The sequence below is a fragment of the Haliotis cracherodii genome, unplaced genomic scaffold (genome assembly GCF_022045235.1).
Source record: "Haliotis cracherodii isolate W230 unplaced genomic scaffold, xgHalCrac1.p SCAF_2, whole genome shotgun sequence".
Lineage (NCBI taxonomy): Eukaryota > Metazoa > Mollusca > Gastropoda > Lepetellida > Haliotidae > Haliotis > Haliotis cracherodii.
Window position 1 is genome coordinate 68,836,132 of NW_027266275.1, and position 18,888 is coordinate 68,855,019.

Consider the following 18,888-nt stretch of genomic DNA (forward strand, 5'->3'; position numbering starts at 1 on the left):
ACTCTGGACCAACTGTCTTCTGCTCCCCGGACGGACGCTCTGTCCATTTCTCCACGAAGGCGGTTTATCGGGAGATGGTGTTCATGCGTTGTGCAGATAGTACGTTTTCCTGATGACTAGTCATGATATGAAATATTCTTACATTATTAAACATGACACGGTTAACCTCATCTTGAACTTTCGGCATTGCAGATGCTGAATATGCTGCCTCTCGATCCTTCATCGCCCACGGACAACGTCACATGTAAACCATGGTCAATAAAACTTTGCATTTAACCAGAGTACTGTTGTTGCTTGGGCGGTTTATGTGAGCTATGGAGATCATGTGTTGAACCTGTGTCATATAATAGGTACGTGACAATTGTTTAGCAGTCGGATCGGAACATAGGCTCTCGACACTCAAGATCGCAAAGAAATAGGCCCAGGTTGGTCAACTGAAGATCAAATGAAACTACTTTGACACGATTTTCTATTATCATTCGGGTTTGGGTTGCCCAAGGAACGCAACTCTGCACAGCAAATAGCGGCGCCTCAGACGGCTGAACCAGCCGTATCCTTACCCTTCAGGATAGACCATTATGGGGTGAACGAAATCCTCAGAACCAGACAGTATACGATTAAAGGAGGATACACATGTATGCATGATCAAGACAAATGAACATAATAAGTTGTCACCTGTTAATTCCTGAATCAAATTGAAATAAAACAGTTCTTGCCAAATGTACCCATTACGATCATAATTTTAAACAAACATCCTAAGAAGATATCGCCTCATTAGCGACTTGTACAGCAAAGAGTGAGTGAGTTTAGGTTAACGCCTCTTTGAACAGTACGTCAGTTTCATCAGCACTCGTGATGGGTGATATAACGCTATGACACACATGGGTGCTCTTGAATATTGCTACTCTCTTTTGATTAATTGAAATTATATCCACTGCTCCACGGCTCAGTCATATATATTCGCTTCACCCACGGGCACTTTACCGGGGAGCATGTAAATGTACGGTAATACAGACAATAAGGAGACGTGTAAGGTTTAACCATTTCATTGCATGGTCCACGTGACGGGTAATCGTGACCTAGTGTCGCACGGGATATGATGTGGTAGTGGTTGCCTAGCATTGGACAATAAGTGAAGTAAACATTACATTCCTTAGAACTATTATCAGATGGATACCAGACCTCTCCTTCATTTGAATGGATAAAGCTTCACCAACGTTATAAACTTTTAACTCAGAACTTATCAACTTGAAATATTTGAATAAACTTCAACTTTAAAGCTCCAGCAATGAGCATGACCTTTCACGGGGCACAAATTGCTCTTGTCTCACGAGGTAAGAGATTCAGTCTAACTAGTGGTCTGGTGACTCTCTTGGAACACCTCCTTTCAGTCTCTTCACATTCCTGCTGTGGTATAGTTGGCCTGGTATTCATCTTGTCAGGCACTGATAATGATGTACTCGTAGTGTCTTGATGGTCATCTGGCTTGCACTGCTCAGTTGTCTTGTTGCTGGACATTACTGAATCTCACTTACAATCACGGTCTCTGCCAACCTAGTAGTTTCCTCCAACATATGAGTGAGTGAGGAATGAGTATGGTTTTACGCCACTTCTATATTTCAACAATATCACGAAAGGAACACCGGAACATGGGCTTCATGCATTGCACTCAGGAGGGAATAAAAACCAGGTATTCGCCGTGACGAACTAACACTCGTCCCTGTGACGTGCAGTACTCAATATCAATAAGGTATCAATATAAATAAGGAACATTTCGTTAAAATAGAGACCAGAAAAATCCATAAGACAGTATTATTGAAGTAAGTGGTGGTGGTTATGTATTAGTTCTTCGGTCGTATATCAATCTTGCGATCACAACCAAATGAGGACACCAAATATAAAGTACTTAAAGTGCCGACCCGGTATTCGCACACTGGCTGCCTGCGTAAAGAGTGATTATACTGGAGACTATTAATAGTATGGTAAAGATTATATATCGAGACATTATGTATTAACATGAAAAGCAGAAAGCAGTGACATCATGAGAAGCATGATATACTGTGCAAAAAGGTGAACGGACTAAAGGGATCATGGCTACAAACTTTTACATTACTTGAAATACCTGATAAGTTTCAATGAAATATGTATAAAAATAAATATTGCATCTTATTACACTTCATAACATTGTTTGTTTTGTTAATATGTAATTCACTTACTTTATTTGAATGTTCCTCTGGAATATAATTATATATTAATCATAAAATATTGTAAAATGTCACTGGAATTCATTTTTTGGAGAATTGACATAACTTAAAGTTGATGCCATAATGCGATATCACCCAAATCGATGTTATTCGACACACCAGGGTGGTAAACACATTGTTGCGAAATCCAGTGGGAACATCAGTTTCACGCAAGAGTCACCGAGTGGGAAACGCAGTGTCCAAACGAGTTGAGTAGCTGCTGTAATTTGGCAGACCCTTTAAGGTGTCTTTAGGCCACACCTAAAGCAAAGTGTTTTCTCATCAGCTTTCTCCTATGCCATGCCAGGAAAATAAGGGAACAGGCGAAACCACTTTTTGGCACTCATGTACGAAACATTCCCTGCACCGAGAAGCCACACAGAAACACTTGGTAAAGAGGCAACAGCTGTTCGAATGATGAAAGCAGCTCGATACAACTGTGCGAATTCTGGTTCATTGAACTGAAAATAAGTGTTGTCATTATGGGCTTGATGAAAGAAAGACTAATTCATATGTAGTTGCATCATGCTGAACATACTTCAGATGTGGGTACCTGTTTATTAGTTCTCAGCTTTACCTTATCATTCCGATATTCAGTAAAATCAACATCGTCCACTTCCTGTACAAATGTAAGAAACAGTTTTGTGAGCCAAGTTCATTCCAAGTACTTCTCCCTTTCTTTTAATACTTTTCTCAATTACCTCTGCACAAAATTTCCTGGAAGCTTCAATGCGAGGATTTCATATTATATACACATTTCGAGTACTGTTTTATAACATGACGCATGGAACCGCGCTTCTGTAGATCCGTAATAAAATCTGGTCATCTCCTTTCAGTCGTGCATCCTGTACAGATTTGTCAGCATTTGTCTCACTTCTGATAAGGTTGTCTTGTTTTGTCTTCAAGGATGTTTCATCAACAATAACTTCAGTCTTTTTAATGATGACACACTCCTCAGGAAGTATATGATTTGGTCGCCTTCATACATTTTGTCCTGAGTTATTTTGGATCTAAGAATAATTCTTGTCATTTTAAGGGATGGTTAAGAGGTTGACACATCTGTATCTCCATGTTGAGGGGATGGTTCACAGGTAAACACATCTGCCTCTCCATCAACATGTCGTAAACACCATGAACTGTACGTTCCATAAACCGTCGATTGCAGTAGCGGCGATAACATGCAGTGTCACGAGCTGTTGTGTCAGTTGGCAGCTATTTCTTTCTCTATTCCATCTAAGATAATCTATATATTCATGCCACCACAAAGGCTTTGCCAAGACACATCAGAAAACGCTATATTAGGCTCATGTATACATTGTTGTAAGTGCGTGGCCATCTTTGTAGGAACCAGGCTAAGGGAGGGGCTTCCATCTGATTGGTCAATATCATATCATATCCATGGTAACTAGCACAACAATGATGAAGAAACTTATATTTTCAGGTAAACATTTTTTACAGAACAGATTCCTACGTTGATTAAAATCTCTGACAAAATTAGGGATCGGGTAGTCAGGTCCTGTAACTTTGCCGATTGCGTGTCACTGCACATGGACGGCGTAAGACTTTGATTATGCAAAGAAGGTATAAGACGCCGTTCCCAGACGAATCTATTATGTGTATGGCACCAGGATATAGTTCGAATGTTGCCAATTGCTGCCTAGTCAATGAAAACACAAACATGAAAACTGATCTGATTTCATTGATTGATTGATTGATTGATTGATTGATTGATTGATTGATTGATTGATTGATTCAACGACAAGAAAATCTTCATTAACCACCATTACCCTTAATCATTTACCTTCAAAAGTGCAAATTCAGGCGCATAACAAAAAAATATGCATCGGAAATCTACTAAAAATGTACTGGCATAAAAAATTGAGAAACAACAAATACAGAACCCACCTTGATAAAACATGTCAAACCATAATACACAAACTGCCATGTGTATATCTATTTGGAATCAGTTAAAACACAAATGATTACATGCAACTGAATTGTTAAGCCAATGGAAACTAAACACTCACTTATGTGTTAATTAATCAGGTGTGAAACTGGAAAGTAAAGTTGATAAATGAACAATTCAAACGCCTTCCATACATCAGTATGACGTGTTTCACATAACATTTACAATCTAATCAACTCGGTTCTCGTTGTGTACGCATCCAGAATAATAGGTTCTCCATACGATGGATTATCGGTTGAATAAATAAGAACACTTTTTTTAGTTGTTGTGCGTACATTATGCTGCTTGATAAGATCTTGTATATCGCATTAGTATGATTACTACATATTTTTGTTTGGTTGAAATACGTTCGAATCCATGATCATCGGATGCTGGCTTCCCTAAGGGGCGTAACTCTTGATTGCGAATTACGCAACCATAGGCGACTGCACCCATATGTCCCTCCATATCATACATTACTGAAATTGATAATCTTACAGACACTAAGAACGACCACCTTAGTATTGACTGTATTTGTATAAACTGCCGGATAAAGAAAGTATACACTTGACAAGGGATTTTGACAAACGTTGTCAAAAGGTTACTAAGCTGAAAACAGTCGCCGAAACACTGCAAAACGTAAGGTATAAATCTATGAAATACATCACCATCGAATAATCATTTTTGTTTGTTTCAATTTTAGCAACAATAAGAAATGTGTGTACGCTTTCTTTTGCCCGAAAGTTTAGATCTCTTGACAAATTCTGAAGAAGAATACATGCAAGGGTTTATAGGAAAGACGTCTCTGTTTATCACCTGACTTTTGGAGAGTGAGTGAGAGAGTGAGTGAATTTGGTTTTACGCCGCTTGTAGCAATATTCCAGCAATATCACGGCGGGGGACACCAGAAATGGCCTTCACTCATGTGAGGAATGGAACCCGGGTCTTCGGCGTGACGAGCGTGAGTTCTTTCATCATATCAAGTGATGGTAGTGTGTATCACCATGGTCAACAGTAGGTGGCAAAGAGGTCTAATCAAGAGAGATATCAAAAACAGGTGGGGCGATGGGGTAGCCTAGTGGTTAAAGCGTTCGCTCGTCACGCCGAAGACCCGGGTTCGATTCCCGACATGGGTACAATGTTTGAAGCCCATTTCTGGTGTCCCCCGCCGTGATATTGCTGGAATATTGCTAAAAGCGGGGTAAAACTATACTCAATCACTCAAAAACAGGTTATTTTATTAAGAACGCGACAATTATTGTCTCAACGTGTGTATTCGTTAAGAACAGGACATCTATCAGTCTGAGTCGTCTAATTGAATTAGTTTGCTGTTAATTAGAGCTATTCTACTGTGCGATGTAATTGATTACATGTAAGTCATCATGTATGAAGAATTGGAACATATATAAAGCTTTACATTTAAACACATCACAACAGATGGATTTCTCAGCTTCAAGGACAATGAAGACCTTTTTCGCATTTGTAGTCGCTGTTGTAGCAAGCCAAGGTGAGTGTTTTAACTGGCCATGCCTTTTTACTATCCGCTGCTCAGCAGATACGATGGTCGTGGCTAAGGCGCAGCAATATGATATTTACAGATATCCATGGATATTTTTCTGATGTGTTCGAATCTAAACATATTTACATTAATCATTTTTTTACTAAAGTTGCCGCGTTGACGTTTTATATTTACACATTTTCAGCTACGACCATGTCGATACAGGATGGAAATGATGTGTGCGCTGATTGCATCGCTTTCATTACTGATCGCCAGGAGATGGAACTCGAATCGATTGTAAGTAAACAAAACCGACTGTATCCCATGATGGTTCGTAAAAATCGTGTTATTTCTAAATGTCCACACTTACATATACGTACATATTTAGAACACTATCTTTTTTATTATACACGATGGTTTATACCCCAACCCTGAATATAATGAATAAAGTAATGGGACCTGTCAACCAAGTGTTCGTTTCGGAATCTACATCTGAATTTTCCAATTTCCCAAAATAAATGGCATCTGTCCAGGAAGAATAATGGACTGAACCCTACTTTCATATATTTATCACTATTCTATCTGCTACGAAGGAATCTATTACTACATGATTGTCCATATATTTAAAGATGCGTCTACCCCTGAAATTAAGGATGTAAACATGTCACAAATACACTCATGTCTCTTCTCCAGATCTAATGTACTTAGTTTTTATATAACATGTGTTTCAGGGGGAACAGGAAGCAAAAATGAACAACGTCTGTTCTTCAATGGAACCCAGCAAGGTGGAAGAGGTGAGACATATGATAGTTCTCAATAGTAAACAAACGGATTTAATAAACAACAAGATCAGATGTTTTATTGTAAAGAGCATTGTATTGAATATATCACACATCCCATAATTGAGGTAATCATATTGATTTTCCTTGGCAAGCGACTATCATTGTTCATCACCATTAAGCGTTCTAGTACTGCTTGTATATCCTTGTTGAGAATGTATGTTTCATATAGGATGTGGTATTTTGAAGGTAGATAATTAAAAAGGAGCAATGATCTATATTCATTGCAAACTGTGATGATCCTCATCGCTGTGAATTAGATGAACTAATATTCTTGAGGCTAATATTATAAAAACGCGTATTTGCAGTGTAAGACAATAGTGCAGAAAATATGCCAGAAGAAGAAGGACAAAGTCAACAGTCAGGTAACTGTTAACTTTTACATCATCCGAAATCCTGCTCCAATCAATGGACTTATCATGAAGCACAAAATTGTGTCCGCTTACATTTGCATATACTGACATCATGAAAAAGGTGATTTATACCAAAAATTCAGGAATGTACCAATCAGATGGAATTTGGATACCCGGGGAAGGAGATGGAAAACTCTATATCAGCATTTCAACTTACATTTTCTTTATCAGATTATTAACCTTTACTATGTTTTAACTGATTTACATAAAACGCTGAGAACTGAACTATATTTTTCCCTTTAACACTTTAATTATTGTAAACTGAGAGTAAGGAAAAGGATTGGGTTTTACAACATATCATGCAATTGAGTTCACCTCCACAGACCCCTGAAGCCATCTGGAAAGCCACCAAGTACTGATACCGCTTGATACTGTCAACATGAACACGCCAACAAACAAGGCAAGATTAATACCTAGAGTACAACTCATCAAACTTACACACAATCAAATGAATGTCTTAACGTGTACATTATTTGTACAATGTACTTGGTTAGAAAGGGGAGGTCTCCATTCGTCACACTTATTGTGCTACAATATTATTGTTACATTGGTTACAAACGGAAGCCGAAAAATTGTAGGCATAATGTTGCATTCGATTTGTCATTTCATGTTTCCGTAGGTTCAAAGGGAGAGGGCGATGCAAGGACTGCAAGAAGTTTCTCAAAGATGTCAAAGAAAAGAAAATGGACAATGTTGTGAGTGACAAATATTAAGAAGGTTTAATCACTCCAATGTTGGTCTGACATATTTGCATTATTTCCCAAAATAAATAAACATGTACCATTTTGTTTTAAATTAAATTAACAAATCGAACACGTTGATGTAATGCAGTCATAAAATCAGGACTACGTGTCGTTAAAAACTTTTCTATTACAGGCCTTTGTAAATAAACTGATGGAAACCATGTTCTGTGGAAAGCTCAGCGAGGACTGCCAGGAACAGGTGTATATATAGTTATCTATTCATTGTTCAGTTTTCTGTTTATGATATAAATTCAGTAGTTCTTTCCTTATTGTAGTTTTTGTTTGTTATTTAAAGCCGCACTCCGCAATATTCTAGCTATTTTACGGCAGTCTGTAAATAATCGAGTCTGGACTAGACAATCCAGTGATTGACACCATGAGTATCGGATACAATGCACTTGCACCATCCAAATCAGCTTGCCTGAACATCTGATCCCGTTAGTCGCCTCTCATATAATGTTACAGTTAATTTCATAATCAGTCATTATGTATATTCTTATATCAATGATTCAGCTCAGAGGAAGAAAAATAGTTTTCTTTGTTTCTTCACGTGTTACCAGTTGTGAGAGACATTGCCGTTTTTCTTATTTTAGAAGTCTCACAGGGCTTGGAAACGCCAACAACACTACCGAGTACAAGTGTTGCTAAGTGGTGACTCATCTGACCATGACGTATGTGGCTTGAGTCCATATAAAGCGACAATGCAGTGTGCATATTCTTTTGGAAAACCTCATCTCTCACCATGGCTAGCCGTAAGAATACAATGAAATCGTTCAGTCCCTTGTCCATTCGTTCTTCCAAGAAGGATAAGGAATTGAAAATCGTTGTCTTGGGAGGAGAAGGAGTCGGGAAGAGCACCCTTATATCCAAGTTTCTTGGTGATCAGTTTCTTGAAAAATACAAAGGCACCTTTGAGACCATATACTCTCGACAATTTGAAGACAGAGGTGTGCGAGTCAATTTGGAAATTGTAGATATCACGAAAGGCGATTCTGTCCCCTCTGTGAGACAAATGGCCATTGAGAATGGAGATGCTTTCATCTTGGTGTATTCTGTAGTCGATAAAGACTCATTTGAGCAGCTGTACAAGCTCAGGGATCTGATTCTGGAGCTGAAAGGGGAGCAGAAAGTTCCCGTATTTATTGTCGCCAATAAGGTGGACATAGATGCGGAAAGGAAGACTCCCATATGGCAAGTTGCTGATGCTGTGGCCACCATTGACTGGGAGCACATGTACATGGAACTATCAGCGGCAGACAAGGAGCAGGTTGATCGGCTATTTCGTCAGCTTTTCAGACAATCATGCATTGTGTACAAGGACAGGTTTGGTCAGCCGTCCCGAAGGATGACCTTTCCAGGAACTATACTGACCAATCTCAAGAGAAGGATGTCACATAAGTAGCGGGGTGAGTCTGTTGGGTTTATCGCCGCTTTTAACATTATTCCCGCTATATCACGGCGTATCACCTTAATGTTGGAGGACAGTGATGCATGTCTCAGAGGTTCAATACTTTCGTGAAACCCACCAGCACGGGTATGGTGCTGACAAAGCTGGAAACATAAGCAGGATTCCAACCCACGATCATGGGTTTCACCGAACTCACTTGAACTTTATGACATGATCTTGATAGCTATTAGTTCCTTTTCCTTTATCTTCGCAATAGGCATGTTCGATTGCATCACGAAAATTATGAAATGTAGACACCAAAGTCTTAATGGCATAATGTTCATAGATATTAGTTCCTTTGTATTTGCGTTTTAGTATATGTGACGAGTTAAATGGGCATAAGTGTTGAAGTTAATTATTTCAACTCAAACGGTTGAATTCTTTTTATAAACGTCTGTTAATTTCAGCAATATCGACATTTATTGACTGTGTGTTTGTTTGTGCTTGCACAGCACGTTCACGAGCGTGGAGTTACAATTTCTTCTTATTATTGTCGTGGTTATGAATTCCAACGGTGAACTGTGAATATTGTGAACGATGTTTCCTCGTAGTGTGAAGGTACGTTGACGTCGTTGTAGAAACAGTGAATGTGTTAATTGTCTCACTGCCACTAATGTGAACTTATTATTATGAGTGTGAATATAATATGTAATTCTGTACAAGAAGAATACACGTTGAAAAAGTATGTACTTCGTTTGTTCGTTATTCAGTCGAATGTCGCATAAGATCAAAGCATGGCTTGATTTACTTACGTTGTTTAACCCTGCACACATATTAGCCAATATTCCATCATCGATTCAGTGAGTGAGTGAATATGGTTTTACGCCGCTTTTAGCAATACCCCAGCAATATCACGGCGGGGGACACCAGAAATGGGCTTCACACATTGTACCCATGTCGGGAATCGAACCCGGGTCCCCGGCGTGACGAGCGAATCATCGATTCAGGGCCAGACAACCAGTGATCATATACTGTGAGCCACGGGGTACGTTGACATACTATCATCCAAGTCACCAGGCTTGACCACCTGATCCAATGAGTGAGTAAGTGAGTGAGTGAGTATGGTTTTACGCCGCGTTTAGCAATATTCCAGCAATATCACGGCGGAAGACACCAGAAATGGGCTTCACACATTGTACCCATGTCGGGAAACGAACCCCGGTCTTCGGCGTGACGAGCGAACGCTTTAACCACTAGGCTACCCGACCGCCCCCTTGATCCAATGAATAAGCATAGGTTGCTGGGAGCCTGTTTTACCCCAAATCCCCAAGGGGTTCAAACCTGGACTACACAATTATTGTGGCGATGATGAGAATGTCTTCCTCAGCATAGTCAGTATGACATGCGATACTTCAACCTCAAGTCCATTAACCTCTATTGTGCAAGGTCGGTGGTTCGATCCTCGGCCACGTCACACCAAAAGATGGTACGTGTTGTGAACTTGTCTGGAAGTCGGCATTAAGGTATAAAACAAGAACTGATCGGCTTGGCCTCAGAATAGTATGTCTGATTTATTTATTGTATTGGTGGTGCCTGAAAAAACAACAATAAATGCTCGAAAGCTCCAAGTCTGGTTTGTATTCTAGATTATTTAACGAGATGAAAAGCTCGAACAACCTTTGAGCAAGATTTATATGACCCTTTTTCAAATCTTCGCAACAGGCATGATCGATTGTACAAAGGGTGGAGCTAATCGAATATTGGTCGACATTTAAAGGGAAAGCTGACAATTGGAAAGTTGACGTCATCCCTCTTGCCATACTGCCCATCTTCCCGAAGCAAGGGCGTTAAATGTCTATAAAAGTCCAGTTTCCACCCTTGCCGAACTAGGCTGAAAGTTCCTGGCTCGATCGTAGCGCCACAAGTGGGCTAAAACCGGCAGTGGCTACTACGAGCTATGCCCCTTCTAAATATATACCAATATCATTCCAGAAGAATTTTAAGAATTCCACAGTAAGCCCATTCGGTCCCGGACTTTTCCCATTTTTCAAACATTAAACTGCTTCAAGGTCCAAATCATAATTCAGTCCGCTTTCAATTGTGTGAGACAACTCACTAGATAGATTTGGAACTTAAAATGTACCAAGTAGGATTTCCAACTGAATACTTGACACGTCCTGTTTAGGGTTGAGTCAACTGTTTAACTTTCTTACTTTCCTCAAAATATCCTCCTGTTGGTCTATTTAAAAGGACCCAGGCAAACCCGTGACTCAAAGTATAGGTGATCCACTCCATCAGGAAATGATGTGTCACAATCAGCCAAGACCCGGAGTCTGACTATCTATTAAAGTCTTCTAACAAGCATATGCTAATTTGGTCTAATTCTAGGCTGGAATCCCCAAATGAACGTTTTGTCCCAGTTTGTGACCTTGAACTCTTTGGTTCATAAAATTTCACGTGTTAATATTTCAAATGCAAGCCAGTTTCCTTTCAATCATACCAGTCATATTAACTCAAAATATTTATCTGAATTATCTTGAAACCTGTATCATACAATCCAGATGTGACATCACCAACCTGGTATTCCCTATGAGTATAATCACAGAGCTGCAGATAGGCTGCGTATCGGCATAAAATACGCAGACTAAATCACCATAACCCAATTAATGTTGAGTTGCTTGGGTACAAGTATGTATGAAGAAATTTGATTACCCAAAAGTATTACAAAACTCACCTTCACGAGGCAAGGCAGTTAACTGTAAAATACTCTTAAAGTCCACTTCCCACCCTTGCCGAACTAAGATGGAATTATGGAGTTACATTTTGGCTGGACTAACGAGTCCATGCATACATAGTCTAATCAAAATCGCGTGACGAAATAGACATCCGGTTCGCAAACATGGATTTCAACGTGCATATATCGGCCGACTGCAGGGTTTGCAAAGCATGTGTGCCGTCAACTGGGCGTCGACATATATTTGCAAATTTTTTCATGTGTTTAATCAAGGTGCTCACGTGATTTGATGCAATTCGCGAGGTAAGACCCGTTTTATTACAATATAGATCTTGATTTTCGATCAGATCGTCTTGACGTTTCTTATCGACTGAATACAGCCGCAAGCTTCATACAGACATGGAACACTAAATTCTAGGACTTTCCAAGGCTTTCCACTGTCATTTTCAAGGCTTTTTGGCTTTAGTCAGTAAATAGTTTTTTTTAAGTCCAGCATACCAGTGAGTGAGTGAGTGAGTTGGGTTTAACGCCGCTTTTAACAATATTCCAGTTATATCGCGGTGTGTCAGCTTAATGTGGTAGGAAAGCCCGAAGTGATGCAGGTATTAGAAGTTTACCACTTACGTACCGGGTACGGTGCTGACAAACCTAGAAACATAATCGGGGCGAACCGGGATTCGAACCCACAATCATAGGTTTCTGGCGTGCCCAAGGGACGCAACCTCTGCACAGGGAATCGCGGCGCCTTAGACGACTGGGCCACCCGTGCCCCCTCCAGCATACCATATTTTTGTCGTCAGATCTACGAAGCAGTGGTAATAACACAAATTTTCCAAGAAGACTTATTTCCTCAACTGACAAATAAAATAACTTAAGTCTGTCATGAATATAAATACTTTATCAACAAGTACATGTCATTTCAATTTCAAGGCAAACCGGGATTTGAACCCACAATCATGGTTTTCTAGGGTGTCCAAGGGACGTAACACGGCACAGCGAAAGGCAGCGCCTTCTAGACTAATTAGGATTTCTTTCATTAGGTGATCCTTCAGACGGTCATAAACCATGTCGTATCGGTTAGAAGGTCGTAGTGCTATGAAGGTTTTGTGAAATGGCACCTGTCTTCCCCATTCAATCACTATTCATCCTCAGCGCCCATTGGATCCCAATTTGAGTCCCCACATAGACAACACCGTGCCAACACCCTCCTGGAATCCCCACAAAGTTACATCAATGTCTTTAATACACCCCACAGGAATTCTAATCATGCAAATATCATCAAACTTTGTCCTGTTTCAGAATGGTTTCAAAATTTTAAAAAGTTTGTAAAATTTAAGGTTCTTGGGATATTTGCTTATCTTTACGTGCATTGAAGTATGTATCATGTCAAATGGACTAAAGAATTACAAACATTAAACGGATTGTACATGTTTTATTATGTTCCATTGTTTTAAATACAAAAGCAAATACAATGACCATCATCATCAGTGTTCTTGAATATGCAAGACATATTTGTTTGAAAAATGCCCTGAAACCAATGATACAAATTTGCTCCAAAATCATTGTTTTATTATGTTATTGATTTGAGAGTTACGAATGTGCAACATATTCATGAATGTGCATAGAAAATAGTACCTATAATACTGAAAAAAAGTTAAGAACACCCATGACTGACTAACAATAGTCATATAGAAAAAGTGGGTGTTCTTTCACTTTTTTTTGTATAGTATATAATGACAACGCCACCATGGCGATAGAAATTACCAACTCTGTACTAGTACAAGTGTATTGTTAGACAGATGGGGTGTGTTGCAAAGTGCCAATTGCTTGCAAGCAATGTACAGCGATTCGCCTTACAACGGTGCGCTAACTTTCAGCTGCTTGCAAGTGCAACAATCGCTGCCTGAGGTCACTTCGTTCACAATCCAAAATGGCGGCCGAGTTTGACAGCAGAATAAGAAATTTTTCACTGGATCAACTGGGAAATTGGCTAAGGCAGCTAACATCCCACCATCCTCAGTCTGCTCCACATCTACAAAGTAGTCATAAATGCATCAGCTAGTCAACGAGCCTCTTCTGTGTACGTTCTTCATTTGGGCAAGGCAACCAAGCCGTAGTTGCGCCACCATTTTGGAAGAGTGTGCAAGCGATTCGAGCTGTTACAGATACCAGGTGAACGATTAATTTGTTTACTCTAAGCGATCCCTGGCTTGCAACACGCCCATGGGGTCTTTAAAATGTTTTACACATGGGCTATAAACACAATTTACTTAGTCAACAGAAAGTCAAATTAAGGTACAGGCTGTATTTCTGTCTTTATTTGAATTGAAAAATATTGTGGCATAGGGAGCCTCCAAGTCATCACCACGCATGGTCATTATGAGTAAAGGGGTACCACAAACCTGTTTAATAATTATTTCCCTACTCACTCTAAAGCATGCTCAGAGCATTACATTATTACACCAGTCAATGGATCGGTGTGCACTGGATTTTCATTCTCAGCTCCCTAGGGAGTATGCAAAACACATTATCATTTCATCCTACTTGGTACCCATTCACTGATGGGTTAAACATTCAGATTCAATTCATACTGATTAACAAAATACTAGATTAATGAATCATCACATGATCATGGGCACAGATTAATGTTCTGTTCAGACATTACAAGAGGTAATCATCAAGGAATCTGAACTTTCAGGTCTTTTATTAATGAGGTTTCACAGCACTCAGAGAGTACAGTTAACCTCTACTCATACTCATGAAGCATCAATAACTATGCTAATTGCATGCTAAACACAGGCTGATCGTTACACCAGAGTAAGGAATGACCTATGAAACAGCATACTGGAGGCAAGTATAGTCATCAAAGCTGCTATACAAGTTCACATGTGATTTAAGGAATTTGTTGATATCAAGTACCATTTTATGTAATGAAGTACGAGTCAGTTGGGTTTTAAGCCGCTTTTAACAGTATTCCAGTCATATCACGGCGTGTCAGCTTAAAGTGGGATGAAAGCCCGAAGTGATGCAGGTCTCAGACATTTACCACATGATTATGCTTATTATCATGATTCCCATTTCTGGTGTCCCCCCCTCCCTTGATACTGCTAAAAGCCGCCAATCACTATCACCCTGATTACTGTAAATCATGAAATTAATGCGTCTCCAAAAGAATGTGAACGCTGTCCCCTGGCCAAAAATGTGACTCAATATGAATGCGTCACCTCCCTCCTCTCAAGCATCAGTGGATATGTTATCTAAAGAAAATTTCCTTTGTCAGGTTTACAGGAGAATCCTCACCTTAATCCAATCACACACCAAATGGAACTGCTTATTAGGGCTGTGTAGAGTACTTCCGCTAAAACAATACATGCGCGCTGGCTTGTGTCAGCCTTTGATGCAGTTGCAAAGAACAAAGACACCGTGTTGCGTGGGTGGCGTCTGTCTGGACTTGCAGGTGTGATCAGTGATGACATAAGTTAGTAGAACTCTTGTCTTGACCCCAGCTGTGACTATTCACAGGATGTAAATAGTGTTTGAATGACATTGTTTATATACTTGTTACCATGGTTACAAGTGCTGCTCAATAAACAGTGATGTGGAATACATAGTTGTTTGTTTTCAGCATATGTCTAAGTTGGTATTTCTACTATTCAAAAAGTCTTATTGTTGATATAAATGCGATGTTTAAAAATGCAAGCCAAGACCACTCGCATTTTTCACGCTCGCATTAATTTCAAGATTTACAGTACTCATTTCTACTGAGACTAAAACAGCAAACAAAATGTGATCATAAGGTCTTTGACCTACACATTTTGTATTCCAGAACATGCACCAAGTGCTGGAAGTCAGTTAGACTTTTACTTGGTTTTAGTGTTTTTATTGAAATGAATGCTGCAATTCTATGCTCTGGAACAAATGCTGCCTTTGCTGAACACACATTTCTCTTATGTTCTGTAATTAAGAATCGTGTGAACCTCAAATTAAAAAATTATTCAATATTTACAGTCTGTGCCACACCGTTTGAGTTTACTTGACTTAACTTTACTCTTAGCATCCTTTCCAGTAAGTTTTAGCATTATCATGATTATCAGTGATTATAATATGGATAATAAATAGCTGAGCTAATTTTACATGACAAGGGCTTCAGATTTGAGGCTAAGGTCTCAATCATAAATGACACAACCCAAATGGTCATGTTGAGCGTGTTAAAGCTGTGAAAATGTAGTTTACAGTTCTAGTCGGTGGAACAAAAGGATGAAAAACCTTCTGCATGATTACATAACTGTACACTGGGCCATACTGGGCCAAATATATCGGCAAAATAATTACAATCACAACTAACTTTTACATTCAAATATGATTCTCTTGTACTTGCATAACAATTACATGTAGTCTTAAACTGCATATATAAATATTGCATTATCATTTTGCATGTTCTGATAGGAATGAAACAATATTATAATTTAACCTTGACCCACCTATTACCTGCCTAACCTATGTCCTGAACCCATTCCCCCACGCCCTTGACCTCCCCCACGACCTTGACCTCCTCCCCCACCTTGACCTCCCCCACCACCTTGACCTCCGCCTCCCCCAAATGCTCCAAATCCAGGAATACCATTACCAGTGCTCATCTTGGCTACAAAAAACAACACAGCACCAAAAAGTAGTCCTTTAACCCCAAGCAGGAGACCAGCCAGACAGAATCCCACTGACACAATAGGCTCCACTGTCACCTGGCCCACATTGAACCGCGGAATTCCTGCTGCTAGAAGTCTTTGGTTTAAGGAGTCAAATATTGAAACTTGCTGCCCATACATTCCCTGCTGAGCATCTTCATTATCATGACGAACATAGCCCTGAGAACAGAGAACGGAGAACAAGATGAATATTATACATAAAGTTTTGTGATAACATGTTTCAGTAACTTCAAAATCAAACAGAGCGTTGATAATTTATAAAGAGAATCTCGACCGAGTGTCTTCTGATATCAAATATATCAACAAGTGTTGATATATTTGATATCAAAAGAAACGAGGGTGATATTTTATTTATCATCCAACATCATTCTTCCAACTTTTTCAGATTGCAGACAGTAATAAGCAGCATCTTAAGTGTAAAAGGTTCTGCTAACAGCTTCAGTAGCAGAGCTATTAGTGAGTGAGTGAGTTGGGTTTAACGCCGCTTTTAACAGTATTCCAGTTATATCACGGCATGTCAGCTTAATGTGGGAGGAAAGCCCAAAGTGATGCAGGTCTCAAACGTTTACCACTTCGGTGAAACCCACAAGCACGGTTATGGTGCTGACAAACCTAGAAACTTAATCGGGGCGAACCTGGATTCGAACTCACAATCTTAGGTTTCTGGCATGCCCAAGGGACGTAACTTTGCACAGCTAATCACGGCACCTTAGACGACTGGGCCACCCGTGCCCCCCAGAGCTAATAGTAATGTCATTTGATTGTGACGTCATGCTAACCAATGACGTCACAATGGTCTGCAAAGCATTATGATGCAATTTCATTGCAGCAGTATCTACAACATGTACAATGTAGATATCGCTTGATCTCACCCAAGCAATATCTCCGATGGGAGCCAGACTCTCTCTGCTAGCCTGCACCATATCATTTTCTATATTTTCTAGCCGAGCTATGCTTCAAACTTGCAAAATGTTCCATCCTATACTACTCATGATGCGCTAATGAAATCCAAAAATAGCTTTTCCGGTAAAGTGCAGTACCCCAGTCCAATTTTATCCAATTCTAGTTATTTTATACACACTAAAGTCACCTGAACCTGGTTAGATACGATGAATAATGTGTTCACTTCACATGTTGAATGCCAGTATCATGTTTTGTTTGTTTGTTGTTTAACACCGCATTCAGCAATATTCCAGCTGGCTTTCTATCTGACAACGATCTGTAAATAATCAAGTCTGGCCAAGACAATCCAGTGTTTGACATCATGAACATTGATCCACATGTTTGGTATACAATGATAAGCATCAACCAAGTCAGAGAGCCTGACCATATGAGGGCGTTAGTCGCCTTTTCCGGCAACATTGGTTACTGAAGACCTATTCTACCCTGGATCTCTAGGGTTCCAGTATCATGTAACCTATGCCAATCCATATCTCAGCTGCATACCTGTCTTGGCTGTGGTCTTGCGGAATTCCCCCCCCTGCTCGATGCTTGACTTGCTCTGGGGTCGTCATCAGGGACAATATCACCATTACTCAAAATGCGAACCATGCTTGTGACGTTAAGATATTACACGATTCTCCTTCGTCAGTCTCGAGATTGCCTGAACATTTAGATTTCCAAGCAAAGTGTCGATAAACTTTACTTGAGCAGGTTCTCTCCCTGTTCAGTGGATAGCATTAAAACAAAATCTGTCAATTAGTTAACAGACATAACATTGTTTTGAGAGCATGTAACGATGCATAGCCTGACACGTCAGGAGTGATTGAACAACGTCGCCATTTTACAGGAAGTGGCACGATTCATTTCCTACTTCCGGTAATCAAAGCGTGGTTGGCTAAAATCAGGAAAATCGAGATTAGGCCACACAGCGACTGTTTCAAGCTCAATCAGATGCATGCTGTGGCTGCATGCTAAAGTGTTTCGAGAATTTCTGAAATAGTAAGCCATGGCCAGCAAAAACAATTTATTAGTAGTACGATATAAGGATGTCATGAAACAGTATTCACCACTAAGACCTTGTGTTTATTATGTTTGTTTGTTGTTTACGCCGCACTCAGCAATATTCCAGCTTTTTGACGGCGGTCTGTAAATAACCGTTTCTGGACCAGAGAATCCAGTGATTAACATCATAAGCACCGATCCACGCTTGAGATACGATGATATGCATCAACCAAGTCAGCGAGCCTGACCACCCGATCCTGTTAGTCGCCTCTAACGACCAGAATAGTCTCCTTTTATGGCAAGAAAACCTATTCTACCCCGGATCTTCACGGGTCTTATATTTTTAAGTCGGACCAATACTGGCGTCATAATGGCTCACATAACAGTATAAACGGTACTGAAACATATACAGGCCCATAATATATGTATGGTATCGATA

General features: G+C 39.8%; 2 protein-coding genes and 1 pseudogene across 2 annotated transcripts; 2 read left to right on the forward strand and 1 right to left on the reverse strand.

Moving 5' to 3' along the window:
- The first annotated feature begins 5,649 nt into the window (after positions 1 to 5,649).
- LOC139467752 (uncharacterized) lies at positions 5,650 to 7,892 on the forward strand (annotated as a pseudogene).
- A 531-nt stretch (positions 7,893 to 8,423) lies between these two features.
- Positions 8,424 to 9,083, forward strand: LOC139467753 (ras-related protein Rap-2a-like). Its single transcript, XM_071249259.1, has one exon. It carries the CDS (start codon positions 8,424 to 8,426, stop codon positions 9,081 to 9,083), a length of 660 nt encoding a protein of 219 aa, XP_071105360.1.
- A 4,130-nt stretch (positions 9,084 to 13,213) lies between these two features.
- On the reverse strand, positions 13,214 to 18,280 carry LOC139468419 (protein FAM241B-like). Its single transcript, XM_071250374.1, has 2 exons — positions 17,952 to 18,280; positions 13,214 to 16,664 (listed from the first exon to the last, which is right to left on the reverse strand). The coding sequence occupies exons 1-2, from the start codon at positions 18,054 to 18,056 to the stop codon at positions 16,287 to 16,289; spliced, it is 483 nt and encodes a 160-aa protein (XP_071106475.1). The 5' UTR covers positions 18,057 to 18,280; the 3' UTR covers positions 13,214 to 16,286.
- Between the last annotated feature and the right edge of the window lie 608 nt (positions 18,281 to 18,888).